Source organism: Tachysurus vachellii, chromosome 11, assembly GCF_030014155.1.
Source record: "Tachysurus vachellii isolate PV-2020 chromosome 11, HZAU_Pvac_v1, whole genome shotgun sequence".
NCBI classification, from domain to species: Eukaryota; Metazoa; Chordata; class Actinopteri; order Siluriformes; family Bagridae; genus Tachysurus; species Tachysurus vachellii.
This window is the reverse complement of record NC_083470.1, coordinates 16,665,269-16,681,163: the sequence shown is the minus strand read 5'-3', so window position 1 is coordinate 16,681,163 and position 15,895 is coordinate 16,665,269. Positions and strand designations below refer to the sequence as shown.

Genomic DNA, 15,895 nt, shown 5'->3' with positions numbered 1-15,895 from the left:
GTGCCAAGAGAGGCATTGTCTATAAGTAGGCTGACTTAAAGTCAGTAAAACAATAATAAAAACAATAATTTAATAGTGGTATCCAAAACATTCAATTTAATTCAAATATTATAAAAAAACATTTTAAAACGTCAATGAACATGTATAATAAGCAGTAATAAATAGATATTTAAAAATACATCAATAACAGATAAACATAGATAAAATCATAGTTAAAGGAATAGTTCACCCAAAAAATAAAATTAATAAAAGGTCAAATTATCGTTTCACTACATTATACGGCATGTTTACCTATAATAACAAGGCAAAAAGCCAGCCAGCTTGCTTAAAGTGATGAGCTACAAAGGCAAGCTACTTGTTGAACATAACGGTTTGCCTTGACATTGTAAGATACAATCCTCTTATCTGCAATGCACAGGGTTTAGTCCGCGTTGCAGTGGATTGTCTTGCGCTAAATTCCTGTCCTCGACGAGCACCAGAACTAGCGGGGGTCAATATTTTTTTTCTTTGAGCCCCACGAAAATCACATTAGATATCACTTTAAGACATGTTGATTCGTTGCGACTCTTAATCTTGAGGAGAAATATGCCGCGAAGCTCTCCCGTGGAGTGAGGAAGAGGTGGACAGTTGAAGTGTACAATGGAGTTAAGAGATTTGCACTCAAGCTATTTTCAAGACTTTAGAATAACTTGTAAAAATAACAGACCCAAGTGGGGACTGACCAGTAGCATCGATATGTGAAAAAATATGAAATTGACAAAATTTGGACATATGAGGTTTCCGCCCGACAGCGACGATTTGCTATTGTAATAACAGGATTAACTTTATAGTCATAGTTTGAATGGCAATAGTTTGCTTGTTTTGATTATGTCTAGTCAAATTCATTCAGTCTGTGAGATAAATGCCTGTGCTGAGGAGTCTTTTTGTGACAGATTTTGTAGATTTGAGAGCATCGAGAAGGGAATGATTGTTACACACACATAATGGGTAAATTTGTGCATGAGCAGTCACCAGAGGCAAACTCAGAGTAATGTGTAGCCAGGAAAAACGCAGTCAATTACATCTGCAAGTCTTTCCTACCTAAGGTAATCCGTACAACTCTCCTGATCCGTTTTCACTGCCAAGATATAGGAGAAAATGTTCCATTATCTCCCATGAGCATAATCAAATGTCCACCTTGTGTGACACCATCCGGGAGATTTCCCACTGAGATATCCCTGTACACCGCTAATTTAAGAGAACTGTTTTATCCTAAGTACTGAAACCAAAGAATGATTTCACTTGATTTCAGTTTTCTTATAAGTTTATTTGTCCAATGCAGAGTCTGAACAGTAGCATGCTTTGTGCTAGAAGCAGAAGATGGATATGCCACATCTGTGTATTTAACCATCTTTGACTATCTGTGTATTTAACTATTTGGCCTGTTTTCAGTCTCAGACCTTAACTGTCCTTGGATGATCAGGTTTGCGGCAGTTGTGACTGAGCAAGATTTTCTCCTCTCCTCACTGAAGTAGGTAGAAGGTTCACATTGAACATTAAGAGGTTCCCCATTTGCTGGTGTCATTTCCTCATTGTCAAGGTCACGGAGATATGCTGCTGGTGTTACTCTGGGGTTTTCATCTGTTCCCTGTCTCCTCCAGTCTTCTTTGTGGGTCATCCCTTCTCAGGTTGACTGATGGACACGGACATAGATTTCACCAGGCTTGACAAACACAACCATGCCATCTTGGCCTATGACCACCCCTGGACCTTTCCACTTGGTACAATCTGTTTGTTTACAATACGCTGTGTCTCCCGTTTCATATCGGTCATGATCGGGCTGCAGTTGCTTACAAAGGTCTCTCCTAATTCTCTGAGCGTTCAGCTTCTGTGAATCCTTTTCTCATTGCATTTAGTGTGGTAATTTGTTTAACTAAGTATTCCTGCTTGTTTCCAAAGCCTGGGGCTTGTTAGTGAGGACTGAGGGCAGATTTGGGCAAATACTAATGGGTAAGGACTAAAACCATGCACATTGTGCATAGAGTTCTTTACATTAATGCCCAATTTAGCATTTTTTTTTTTACAGTCGGAATTATCAATCCCACGTGATTGTCATCTCTCAAATTCACACAGTAATGTCCTGAAGGTGTTAAAGTTTAACAGGTTGTTTGAAAATTGCTGCTTTCATGCACAATGTCCAGAACTTCACTTGTTTTTTTTCAACAAAGTCTTGTTTAAGAGCATTGGAATATCTGCAGGGACAATTTTCCGTATGGAATGAACAACTTTGCCATCACCAAGTCTAAAAGGTCTTGCACTTCTATTTTTAGTAACTCACTCTGTGGTGGCCTACTTGTGTAATGTCTGTGCATACTTTGTGTTGTTGAGCCTTTTCTTGCTTTAAAAACACAATTTCACTAAAAAGTGTTTGCATACCAGTGTCAGCATTAAAATCCTCAGCGGAAATTTCAAAAGCACAGCCCCTTGCTCTACCCATTAGAGACATGGTAACCGCTTGTTTTTTTGTCCAGTTCGGTGATACGTCTCCAAAAAAAAAAAAATCAAATTTTTCCTAATTTCGTAATGTGGCGTCAATAACTCCAGCTATTTAGGTAAACAATTCACTATATTGTTTATCAGTATACATCACCACCATTCAGCACACACGTATTAAATTAAATTAAAAAATAAATAAATAAATAAAAAAACGCACATGCGTAGTTAATGAAACATAACTGAACATACAGACACAAACCTAATTGGGATTTTCTTTGACAATTTACCACAGTCTGTTTTAAACTTAATCAAGATGACCAATGATGATTTTTATCCTCCTCTAGTACAACATTCGTTGTTAGGTGAAGATAGATGTGTCACAGGAAAAGAGTACAGTCAGTCCATTGATCTATTGAATGACTTACCTGCAAAATGTCTAGAGCTCCTAGCTCCGTCCACCTGCCTTTCTCTGGGCTATACACCTGTGTGCCTTTGATGATGACAGTGTGTGCTGGCAAGTTAACTCCCCAGGCCAGTGTAGCAGTTGACACCAGTACCTGAAACAAAATAGTATAGTTGCAAAAAGTAGCATTCCAGGATCATTAACTCCAATGGCAGGTAGTTTATTAAATTATATAAATTATATAAATTATATTAGGTAGTAAATAAATTAATATGTATTTTTGCTACCAGACTCTGCACATACCTCATTTAAAGTCTGTTTTTAAAAAAAGCCACTATGTTGACCATAAACTATGTTCCCTACATACATCTTATAACTTTCTAGGAGATCACATACAGTATACAGAACAGAAAGAATTAAAGTAATCCCAGTTTATTACATGTACAAATAATTAATTTCAAACCTGCAGTCAGAATGAATTTATTTGGACCTGGAAACCTACCTGTATATGTCTATCTGCAAAAAGATCCTCAACCAATGTTCTGTCCACTCTAGTCATGCCAGCATGATGGATGGCAAATCCATATGGCAACAGATCCTTTAGCTCCAGATTCTACATTATTAATCAAATGAAAGGTACATAATTGATTTTTTTTAATTAATAACTTCATAATATGTTTAATTGATTGGTGTATTTAAATTGAACTAGCTTGTAATAATTGTAAGGTATTCACAAATCTCATTTATCCTTGAACCAAACAAGTGCACCTTGTTAATAGATATGAGTGTTAAAAAGTTTAAAGCTTAAGTACACAACAAGAGAAAAGGCTGACCTTGCATTGTTCGGCCTCAGTTCTTAGGACCTCTGTCGAGGCAGAACCTTCTCGAAGGAAAAGTCCTAATGTGTCTTTCTCCAGACACATATCCCTGATTGCTCGTGCAGTCTTCCCCGTCTCCTTCCGTGAATGGACAAATATCAAGACCTGAGGTGGAAAAGATTTTGCAGGTTAGCAATCAAACATGAAACTGATCTGAAATAAGGTCTCAGACTTTTTCTAGCCAAGGACTCTTTCAATTGCTTAAAATAGTAGTAATAGAAATAATAATAATAATAAATTTTCACAAACATATTCCAAGGGTTTAAATATCAAACTATTCAGTACTACTCTGGCTATTTTTTAGACATATAATTTAATCATTATTTGTATTAATAGTCATTAGATTTCATGAACATGGAAAATAACTGATAACGATTATCTATGGTGCACCAGTGCAAAATCATGGTCCAACCGGTTATGCTTCAGGAAACTCTGGAGGTCTCTTGAATCCATTTAAGAACCTACATATCAGAAGTGCCCAAAAAATGTTTTACACCTGATTTTTTTTTCTTCTGGATTGTAGGTAGAAATTACTAAACTATCAGAATTCTGGGTACATACTGGGTGTGTGCGTGTGTGTAATATATATGTGTATATATATATATATATATATATATATATATATATATATATATATATATACACACACATATATATACACATATATATACACATATATATACACAAATATTTACACACATACACATATATACATATATGTATATATATATACATACATATATATATATATATATATATATATATATATATATACATACATATATATATATATATATATATATATATATATATATATATATGTATATATATATATATATATATATATATATATATATATATATATATACACACATATATACACATATATATACACATATATATACACATATATATACACACACACACACACACATATAAATACATATATATACATATATATATTTGGATAGCAGGCAGACAAACTCTGAATACGAAGCAGATCTTGAAGGCCTTTCAGTTACATTCAGTTCATTAATATGTGCATATTTGGGTAAAAATCTATTATTAAATTTGCTTACAAATGAAATGCAATTAACCAAGTTAAACTTTGTGTCTAAATGAGGCCTGTATAATTCAGATTTAGCGTTACCTGATTCTTTCCAGCATGTTCCATTATCTTCTCATAGACAATCTCATTCATGATCTGGAAACGCTTGATTGCCTTCTTCTCTGTGATTCCTACATATGTCTGTTCTAATGGCACAGGTCGAAAACTACAGAAATGTGGGGAAGGCAAAAAATGTTAGGCTTTTGTAATTATTTTGCAGGCTTTATTTAAATTAGTCAAAAAATTTAAAAAACACAAATAAAACACCACACTTACACAAAGATTGACCCTTACCTCATTACTTTTTTTAAGTAAAAAAAGTCTTAAGTTTTTGTAATGATGCTTCAAGCTTCGAGAGCGAGAAGGGAATCTCTTCCAAATCTATCATATAACTAGGCTGTGAATGATTTTATTCTGGTGTTCATCAAACCTGATCCCTGAAACATAGAAACTTTGTGTGTTTTGTTTCAATGTCTTGCTTTGTGAAGAAGTTGTTTTGGATCATGAGCACCTCCTTTCTTTAATATTGGTTAAAGCGCTTTGTGGCTAATCTTTTTATTTCATTTAGAATTAAAATTTGGCCTTCTGATTCTTACTGCTGACAGGTGGTTTGCACCTTTTGATAAGATTGATATATGTGCACCAATTCTTCAAACACAATCATTATGGCATTAATCTGACCTATCAACTCTCTTGGTATGGTCATTGAGTTTTTTATGTTGAATGTAGTTGAAAAATCTTGCAGTATAATCTTGGTTAAAACCAGATTAACTGCAATTTCAATTGAATTTCTACCCTACACGTTCATCAATCCCATGCACACAGCACTTTGCCTACTGCAAAGCTATGGAGGCCATACCCCCTAATGCACTGTGCATTCCTCCAGAACATAACACAGATAATTTCTATGTTTTTATATGATAAAGTTTATATAAATTTACACAAATTGCTAATTAAATCCTATAAATTCCCATTTTAATTTCCCAGATGAAGTTTCTGAAAGTTTCCGGGAAACTTTCACCGCTTTGCAACCGTACACAGTACTCATTTTGTGTGACATTTTACTATTCTTTCATTTTTCTTGGCTGACCTGCTTTGTTTCTAGTTGATATTACGCATAGTATTTTTCTCCTTGCCATTCAAACATCAGAATTTCAGCTTTCATTTCCTGAAATGTTTTGATCCAATGCAATCTTTTTCCTGCCAAACATCTTCAGTGTATAATAAAAACAAAATAATTAACCTTGCTTTTCCAAAACTTTCAGATAGAAATGTAGCCTAAAATCAGCCGGCAAAATGTTTGCAAATAAAAAACTTTACGTTTGGGATGTATATCAAAACACATCTTTGCTTTTCTGTTTAACCTGTGTTACAGTTAAATATTTTGCATTTCCACATCAGAAAATTTGAAAATCATTGAAAAAAAAATCTGTTTAAAATCAGGTTGCAACATTACAAAAATGTATGAATGTTCGAGTTGGGTGAATACAATCAAAGCTATTTATTTTCACTATACCCGCACCTGTTATCAAAGTAGAAAAGACCCTTAGCAGGGTCTACACGAAGGCATGTAGCCACATCCTCATAATTTGGCAGTGTGGCACTGAGACCAATGAGGCGCACATCTTCCTGAGTCAGTTCTACATTTCGGATAGTCCGAGCAATCAGAGACTCCAGAACTGGTCCACGATCATCGTGAAGCAAGTGTATCTCATCCTAAAAAAAAAAAAAAAAAAAAAAATTAAAGTGGAAAAAATCCCTGCCAGTGTGCCTTCATTATTCATGTCAAAATTTAACACGCTACTTACAATGATGATGAGGCGCACTAGCTGGGTGTATGTGCGCTCCCCTCCCTTCCGGGTGATAATATCCCACTTCTCAGGGGTGCACACAATGATCTGGGAAGCATTGATCTCTTCCTTACAAAGCTGGTGATCTCCAGTCAGCTCAGACACTGTTATGCCATAACTAGCCAAACGCTATGACAAAAAACAATGATGAACAGTGTTACAGTGGGTATCGAAAAGAATCACACTATTCCAAATCACATTTTGATGCTTTGCAAGCTGAAATAAGAGACAACTTTTTTCAGCTGTATTTCAGTTTTATTCAGCTGTATTTACTAAATTATCAAACTAACACCAAGTGAATGATAACAGCAAAAGTTAAGGAAAAAAAATTAATAAAATCACTAAGTTAACCCCTTCCTAAAAATCACTAGCAAACGAAATGTCGACTTTTGTAGACATTTCAAGTTGCATATCGTCGCTGTCGGGCGGAATCCTCGTATCTCCAAAACCGTTATTTTTGAAGCTGCCCCTGAACAGAGGGGCTTGTAAGAGATGGCTCTGCCCCTTGCTGTGGCCTTCTCTATTCAATGTAAAAGCTCAGGAATGCAAAGGTGCACCTTTTGCTTAAAGTAGTCATGGCAGATCATATAAGAACAAAAGGTCCTGCAGTTGCTACTGGCATGGCCTTATCTGCAGTGCACAGTGTTTAGTCCGCGTTGCAGTGGACTGTCTTGCGCTAAATTCCTGTCCTCAGATGAGCGCCAGAACTAGCGGGGGTCAAGATTTTTTCTTCTTTGAGCCCAGTGTTTTGAAGACATTTACCTCAGAAGACGTGTTGATTCGCTGAGACTCTTCTTGAGGAGAAATAAACCGCTAAGTGAGGAAGAGGTGGACAGTTGAAGTGTCCAATGGAGTTATGAGATTTGCACTCAAGCTATTTTCAAGACTTTAGATTGGTTAATAACTTGTAAAAATAGCAGACCCACGTGGGGACTGACCAATAGCATCAATATGTGAAAAAATATGAAATTGACCAAATTTGGACATACAAGGTTTCCGCCCGACAGCGACAATATGGCTGTCGCATTTCTAGCAACAAGATTTTATAGTTGTCAATCATAAATAAATTGTCAAAATATGAGGATTTATTGACGACAGGACAAACTTGATGGAAGAAGAAATTTGCACCAGAAGTATTGTGGTGCACACAAAAATTGCTGAGAACGTAGCAGAGAAAAAAGGTAGCAGTCACTATGTACAGAGATAAGAACTACACACACTAAAAAAAGTAATCCCCATGAGGAATCATTACCAACATAAGTAGCAGAAAATATACAATACAATGACATTAGAAGTATTACTACAAATATAATAATATACAAATATGTGGCTCTCAATAAACTGACTCCAGCCTCAGTCCATTACTCGTGAATTTCCTCCATGTTCTTGAATCAGCTTTGCTTGACAATCTTCTCAAGGCTACGGTCATTCATGTTTTTCTTTTTCCTGACACACTTTCACCCTTCCAGTCAACTTACCCGGCATTACCAGAGTGACGTACAAAAGTGCTTTGTAGTCTCTCTTATTTAATACATTAACACTAGATATGCTAGTGTTATACTAGTAATACGTATGTATGCTAGTAATACAGCACTCTGAATAGCCAGTCCATTTTAGCAATGATTTTTTGTGGGTTACCATCCTCATGAAGGGTGTCACTGATTATCTTCTGGACAACTGTTCAGTCAGCCGTCCACCCCATGAATGTGGTAGTGTGTACTGAACCTGCCTGAGAGTTGTGGAATTTATGTTGCATAAAAAGTGATTTGCTTAAAGTGGAAATGAAATACTCATATTTTGACACCAAACTTGGAACTTTTTAAGTTTACATACAATGAGTCTAGAATATACATAGTTTTTTGAGATGCACCTGTATATACAGGGTTTTTCCTACATTGAAAATTTTTTGGCGGCCGCCAAAACGATTTGTCCCGCCAAAGCTTTATTTGATCTGTAATTCGGTTTTGTGAGTGAAGCAGGCTACTGATGGAGAGAACAAGCACAGCGCCCCCCACCCCCACCCGAGCACGCTCCGTCTTCAGTTCTGTCTTTGCTCTCTCCCTCGCAACAAAATAAACTGATCCTAAAGGTCGGAAGACCGAATCCATGTTTCACGTGGTGCATTCAGAGAATATTTTTTGCTGAATTACCGCTGGGTATGAATTGCAGTCAAAAAAAAACAAAAACAAAAAAAAAACAAAAAAAAAAACGTTGCCTTATCTTCTCTTACAACTTGTGACGCATTCCGCACATGCAGCTGACATAACTTTAAATAAACGCAAAAAAAAAAATAAAAAATTAATCCAGTTTTGAAGTGTTTTGTGTGTGTTGACAAATCTTTCGCGATGTCCTAACAGCCAGGATTCCCACACAACACGTCCGCTAAAGTCCGATTCTCGACCTAATGACTCCTTTGAGCCGATTCATTATAATGAATGGTTAAAGCAATTGGTCTGCCCGTGAGTGTCAATCGGTGTATAACAAATCATTACTTCTTAGAAGAACATGCACATGAAATGAGAAAGTAAGTGTGCTTACCCTATTTAGCAAGGGTGTTTAGTAAAATTTAGCCTTAATAATCCACAGTATGGATAGGCCTATGACAATGTGTAGTAAATTACCTATAAAATCATTTAGTTTAAAGTTAGACTGGAGTGAGATGAAACTAGATAAAAAGCACAAAGCAAGCTGTTGCTAGCTAGCTGTTAATTTCATATGGTAAAAAATTACACTATTTTTCAAATTACACTAAAATTACGCTGTGTGTGAATGACCATTTCGGTCAGCCACAACCGAAGACCAATTTTGACCCAGGAAAAACCCTGATATATAAGTTTATTCAATAATACTGGAACATCATTGAAGATACACTTAGTGTGACTAACTATCTAACTGAAAGATGAAGCTGAAAAGAATAAACCAAAAAAAAAAAAAAAAAAAAAAGGTATGATTAGTTCTTAATGTTACATTTAAGTCCTAACATCCTGGCAAAACAAGAACCTACACTGTAGATTGTGGATGGAATGTACATATTGAGACCGATAAGTTGTACACGTTGTTGAATTTCACAAATATAGTTAAAAAGAAAAGAATAGCAGTGACAACGCCAAAACAGAAAATCAGTTCTCCATCTGCAGAATATCTGCAATTATTCATTTACTGTGAAGATTCAAGTCTCCAGATTAATGCTTCCACCCTTTGTACATGACCAAAGTGTTATGCTGGCATGAAAAACAACAGGAATCAAATCACAGCTAAAAAGCAATTTAAAATAGCATATGCTGCTTTTGATAGTCCTACCTTTCCAAAACTGCCCACCATTTCCTGTACAAGTGAACGCATAGGAGCAACATAAATGATTTTGAAGTCATCTACGTTGATGGTGCCATCCATGTTGATGTGCTTGCCAATTTCTCTGAGCATGGCCATCAGTGCAACATTAGTTTTACCAGCTCCCTAAGAGTCAGAGAGAGGCATAAATGAGCAAACAAATTTGCTCCCTTACACATCAAAACCATTTCAAAACAAATGTTCTACTGACATAAGAACTGTAAAGTGTTTTGCAAAGATGTGTTGACTGGCTGGATATAAATTTTCATATATAAAGGATATACAGTTTAAGCTTTGCAAAGTTACCATCAGGACAGTTATTCTTGTCAGGAATTCAGAGAAACTGTTTATGTTAAGGCTCTTGTGGGTTGTGATAAGAGTTACATAGCTTATGCCATGCCAGTAGCAACTGTAGGAACTTTTGGTCTTATATGATCTGCCATGACTACTTTAAGCAAAAGGTGCACCTTTGCATTCCTAAGCTTTTACATTGAATAGAGAAGGCCACAGCAAGGGGCAGAGCCATCTCTTACAAGCCCCTCTGTTCAGGGGCAGCTTCAAAATTAGGAGTTTAGATTAAAATAACTATATGCGTACAGCTGTTCACATTGCTACCTAGCAGACAGTTGAATTTTAAGAATATATAAAAATCATGGTTGGACATCATTATTTAGAATATGAAACTCAAATATGCATCAGCAAAAAACACTACATGAAAAATATGGCATGATTGAAATATTTAAACTTACAGTGGGAGCGCACACCAATAAATTTCCATCAGTCTCCATGGTAGTCTTGAACAGCTTGCTTTGGATGCGGTTCAAAGTTTTAAACCCCTCAAACGCTGCTTGAGAGTACTTTGGCATCTTCTCAATAGCCACAAGAGTCTGAAAATGAAGGACAATTAAAAATGTAAAAAACTAGCATGAAATAGATTTTGCCTCTGACAATATAATGGAAAATATGTTTCACACATCGGTGACATGGTTTACTTTTAGACAACACTACTGCATAATTTTAGTTTAAAGTAGCATGCTGCTCTAGTGTGGCAGATTCATAAAAATAAAATCTTGTGGGCAGAAAGCAATCAAGATTAAAATCGTGTTTCTGTACACTGAAAGTTAGTTACAATGTGTAAATTTAAAAAAAAAAAAAACTACTTTAAACTGAAATTATATCTAACATACAAGAATATCATCTCAGGATATGTCTTATACAACAGTAGTTTAATAAAGTAGAATATTTATCATAATGTTAAAAAAAAGGGATTGTCTTAAACATTACAACTGAGTTCATTTCAACACACAAACATTGAGATGCATTTACAGGAAATCAAAGAAAAAAATTTGTGCACCCTGAAATGTCAATTTCCAAGCATTTCAGTAAAAGAACCTCATACCAACTGTGAAACACGGAGATGGAAGTGTTATGGTTTTTGGACTGTTTGCTGCAGCAGGACTTGGCCAGCTCATTATAGAATCCACTATGAATTCTACATTGTATCAGGAGGTCCTTCAGGAACGTGTGAGACCATCTGTCAATAAAATCTAAAATGAAGCAGAACTAGACCTTGAAACACGACAACGACCCAAAATACACCAGTAAATCCACAAAGAACTGGCATGCAAGAAACCCCTCAAACATCACACACAGCTGAAAGAATTCTGCATGGAAGAGTGGGGGAAACTTTCTTCCAGTCAATGTCAGAAACTGACAATTTGCTGCATTGACAATTTGCTGTTTTATTAAACATTTTATTTTTATTAACATAAAGTTTGGGGTCACCTAACATCTATCCAAAAAATAATACATTTAACCCTTGTGGACACTAAAAACACGACCCTTTCCTGATGTTCATGGACAAACTCATCATCATCCACTAAATTAAACTTAAGATAAATATTTGTACACTTCTTCTCTCTAGTAATCAGCCTCATTTCTAATCAAATATAAAAAAGTGAACTGATTTTTTTTAAACCTTTAATTACAGTCTTGAATATGTCAAAGATGACCAATGTTGACCAATTTTGGCTTTTGCATTGTTAGTTTTTGTACAGAATTAGATTTTAATGACTGCCATTATAAGCACGTTTTTTCATTGCATGGCAAAAAAAAACATGCATTCTTGCTTTTTTTATTGTTCCCTAATAGGTGAAATTTTACATTTTTACTGTTGACCAAAAAAAAGGGCCAATGACCAATTACACAAAAATGCGGGGGAAAAGGAAAAAAAAAATCTTTTCAGGCTTTTTTTTTTTTTCATGGAGTTATCAGAGGCATCTGTGTGTGCACCTTTGTCTTCAGGCTTTGAAATCCTGAATACAAACACACACAAACAGACCTGCCAACCTTGTAAAAAATTTTTGAGTAACTTGCAGCAGCGACGCGGCGTGAGGTCAGGCACATTTGCTGGTCAGTGTTGATTAAGTCCACATGCTCACTCATCACAACTTTTTACTTAGCACATAGTTCTCACTCACCACCATATCTAGTTATTCAACATACAAGTAGACCATGAAGAACTCTTTTATTGAAAAGGCAACATAAAAACATGTCTCTTAAACATTACTTAAATACATGGTACATTATAAATAACAAATCAACAAATAGCATACTGTATAAAAATACTGTATAAATAACAAAAAACAAAGGGCTTTCAAAAGGTCTTTTAAACTTTATAAATAACTGAAAACTGCTATGTCCCTTGAACACATCAGACAACAAAATAAATAAAATCTCAAAACGTGTGATATTTTCACAGCAACCTTGTAATGGCCTTTTAAGCAAATATATTTGCCTGAGAATGAGATGCCATTTTCAGTCATTCATCACTCCTAACAGCTGTGGCACTTATTGATATTTTTGCCTCATAGCCTGCTGACTTGGCCTTTCTAAGGAGAGCATCACTGAAGTTTTCCATTTGACAAACCACTCCCTTTGCAGCCAAACTCACCTTTCTTGCCACCAAAGCACTTAGAACATTAGTGCCCATGCTAGCTCTGTACTGGGTCTTGTTTTTGCCCACAAGACTAACCCTCTCACAATCAGCATTGCTATGGAAAATTGATCGTTTGTGTATAATATCTGCATACTATTTTAGCAACTCTTTATGTATTGCCATAAATTAGATCTAAAGAACTAAACAGTAACTTCATATCTGACAACACATACATGTGTTAATTTTCTCAGCAATAATGCAAGACTCTAGACTTCACTATGGTTTTGACTGGCTGATCATATAATAATACCTCCCTCATGATTTCTACTTTCTGCTTCTATTTCCCTGCTTTTCACAAAAAAATCTGATGTCCATCAGATGTGATCTACAGGAGCCAGTAACAACCGAGTCAGAATACGATTGATATTTAAAAAATTACATTAGTTTCGTCATGTTATAGCATGACTGCGTGCTATAAAAGGGATACACAGACGCTCACGGATATTGATTTCTGGGTGCTCGTGCCAGTTTGTCTTTTCCGTTAAAGTACGACGGCAATGCGTTTACAGGCATGACTTACGTTTCCTATATAAATACTGGCAAATAAAGTAAAACTTGATCTGTGCGTAAAACTTAAACTTGAGGCACAACACCGGACACATGCCCCAGTAAAGGAGTCTAACGACGCCTGTGGTTCGGCAGGCTTATTAAAATGGATGAAATTCACAATTCTGGCCATTTACCTTTGAAACGTTAAGTCCCCACTTGTAAAAAACAGTCACTGTAAGAAGAATTGAAGACGGACAGAGACAGATGAAAACCACATTTGTTTTGACAGCTCTCCGCTTGTAGCGTTGAAGTGATTTAAACTAGCGCTATGATTGGTCGAATTATTATTTTCCCAGGTTGCTGCCCAATGCGGTTACACCCATAGGCGCATTGCCTGGTGCGCAAATGCACAGACAGTTGAACTCAGAAGGTGGTCAATGGTTTTTTTACAATGTGTATTTTGAAGTGACAAATCGTAGCAGCGTACTTTGATGCGTATCTGCTACACAAAATGCGTAAAGGTTGGCAGGTCTGCACAAATTATAGTATGCTGATATCCTCCATAGAACTCCATCTAAAACAGCCTGAAAATAAGCTTTTTTGTACAGGCCTTTGTAATGGTTACATTGGTTAGAAATGTACGAAATCCTTTGTACAAAATTTTTGGTTACAAAATCCTCTAAGAGTTTGGACTCCATCATATAGATCCTGTACAAACGGAGGAAGTTTAAGACCATTGGTACATTCCCAGAATATTGCAGGACATCTGTTCATGAACTGAATCTAAAGAAAAAAAATGGGTCATACACCAAGACAACGACCACAAGCACCCAAGTCTGTTTACCAAAGAATGATTAAAGAGGAACAAAGATAATATGTTTTAAAATGGCCAAGTCAATGCCCTGACTTTAATCCAAAAGAGAAATTGTGGAAGGCCCTGAAGCAAGCAGTTCATGTGAGGACACCCACTAAAAGTATATCAGTTGGCTCGTTTGTTTGACTGTGTTCACATCAAAAAAATAAAATATAATAAATCAGAATAATAAAATAATCTCACCTCATCCTCAGAGAAGGGCTTGGGTTTAAGTGCAGGAACATGAACCTCTTCATAACCTTTCCTCTGTTTACGGAATGAACCATCAGGCAGCTGGCAGCGCTTGTTAGCCATAAAGTGACTGCCCTGGGTAAAGGCAAGGTCCTCTAGATCTAGCAGATGCCGAGATGCCATGGTCTGCAAAGGGAGAATGGCAGACAACAACTTCAAACAAACAACCTTAAAATACAACAGTTTTACCCAAGTTTAAAAACAAAAGGGTTTAGAAAAATTTAACTGAAACTGAAAGTTTTAAACCACCTGGCCATGATCAATGTCCATCGACTCCAGATCACTGTCAACACGAGATTTTCTCACTCTTTCTCTTCGTGATCTTTCCTCCTACAAGGAAAAAAAGCAGTAGGTATTTAATGTTTTGTTCTTCCAAACATGTGCAAGCCGATTAATATTTGGCCAAGATGTAACCGTGTACAGACATCTGTGTGTTCCTGCAAGAAAAGGTTCTAACTTTCAAACTGCAAAATTTCACACTCAGCAGCTTTAAATATTATAGACAATGAAGTCAACATGCTCACACGAATTATGTCTTCTTTTTCAGTCTCTTGCAACTGGTAAAGAACTTGGGACAAATCCTGATCTGCTTCCATTTTGCTCATAATCCTCTCCTTCTCCAAGTCACTTTGAGCACTTGCCAGCATGGTGCAGTACAGGACTGCAAGAGAAAGGGAAACATAAATGGAGCATTCTGAAAAGAACAGGTCCAATTTACAAGAATGTGTCTGCAGCGCTCTTACTCATGCGTCTGTGCTGGCGTAACACCTTGATGAAATCAAAAGTGTTAAAACCCAACAGAAGTACCAATTGATTTTCACATTCTCTATCGTCACTGGCAGTCTGAAAACAGAAAGGAGAAAAAGGGGGAAAAAAAAAAAAAAAAAAAAAAAAAAAAAAGACACGTGTGCGCAATTATAGGTACTTACACAACATGCATCCATTAAGAGTTATGCAAAGAGAAAACTTCTAAAGGAAATAAAGAGGTGAAGGCTTTTACCTTGAGAATCTCCAGAACTTCATCAGCTTTCTTCTGGGACACAATAGCATCGTCATAGAAACGACTGAGCTGTCGCTGAAGCCAAAAAGCATCGATATCCCTTGGATGAAGGTCTTTCTTTTTATTTGTCATCACATCTCCTGCACTTCCCAGCTAGACAAATAAAAAGTATTGACATCAACAAAATCAAATTCAATCAATTGTTGGCAATGAATCATCATCAATTACAAAAAAAAAAAGAAAGAAAACAGTGGTGCTT

The 15,895-nt window shown here is 36.1% G+C and overlaps 1 protein-coding gene across 1 annotated transcript in view; it reads right to left on the bottom strand.

Annotated features, from left to right (window-relative positions):
* snrnp200 (small nuclear ribonucleoprotein 200 (U5)) overlaps positions 1-15,895 on the bottom strand; it is a 42,393-nt gene that overhangs the window by 23,247 nt on the left and 3,251 nt on the right. The window contains exons 7-19 of the mRNA XM_060882488.1: positions 15,637-15,789; positions 15,380-15,479; positions 15,161-15,297; positions 14,886-14,966; positions 14,589-14,762; positions 10,794-10,931; positions 10,015-10,170; positions 6,673-6,843; positions 6,387-6,580; positions 4,907-5,030; positions 3,712-3,861; positions 3,381-3,491; positions 2,901-3,032 (exon numbers count right to left, since the gene is read on the bottom strand). Of these exons, the coding sequence (XP_060738471.1) occupies positions 2,901-3,032; positions 3,381-3,491; positions 3,712-3,861; positions 4,907-5,030; positions 6,387-6,580; positions 6,673-6,843; positions 10,015-10,170; positions 10,794-10,931; positions 14,589-14,762; positions 14,886-14,966; positions 15,161-15,297; positions 15,380-15,479; positions 15,637-15,789 (1,821 nt within the window). The remainder of the gene's footprint in view (positions 1-2,900; positions 3,033-3,380; positions 3,492-3,711; positions 3,862-4,906; positions 5,031-6,386; positions 6,581-6,672; positions 6,844-10,014; positions 10,171-10,793; positions 10,932-14,588; positions 14,763-14,885; positions 14,967-15,160; positions 15,298-15,379; positions 15,480-15,636; positions 15,790-15,895) is intronic.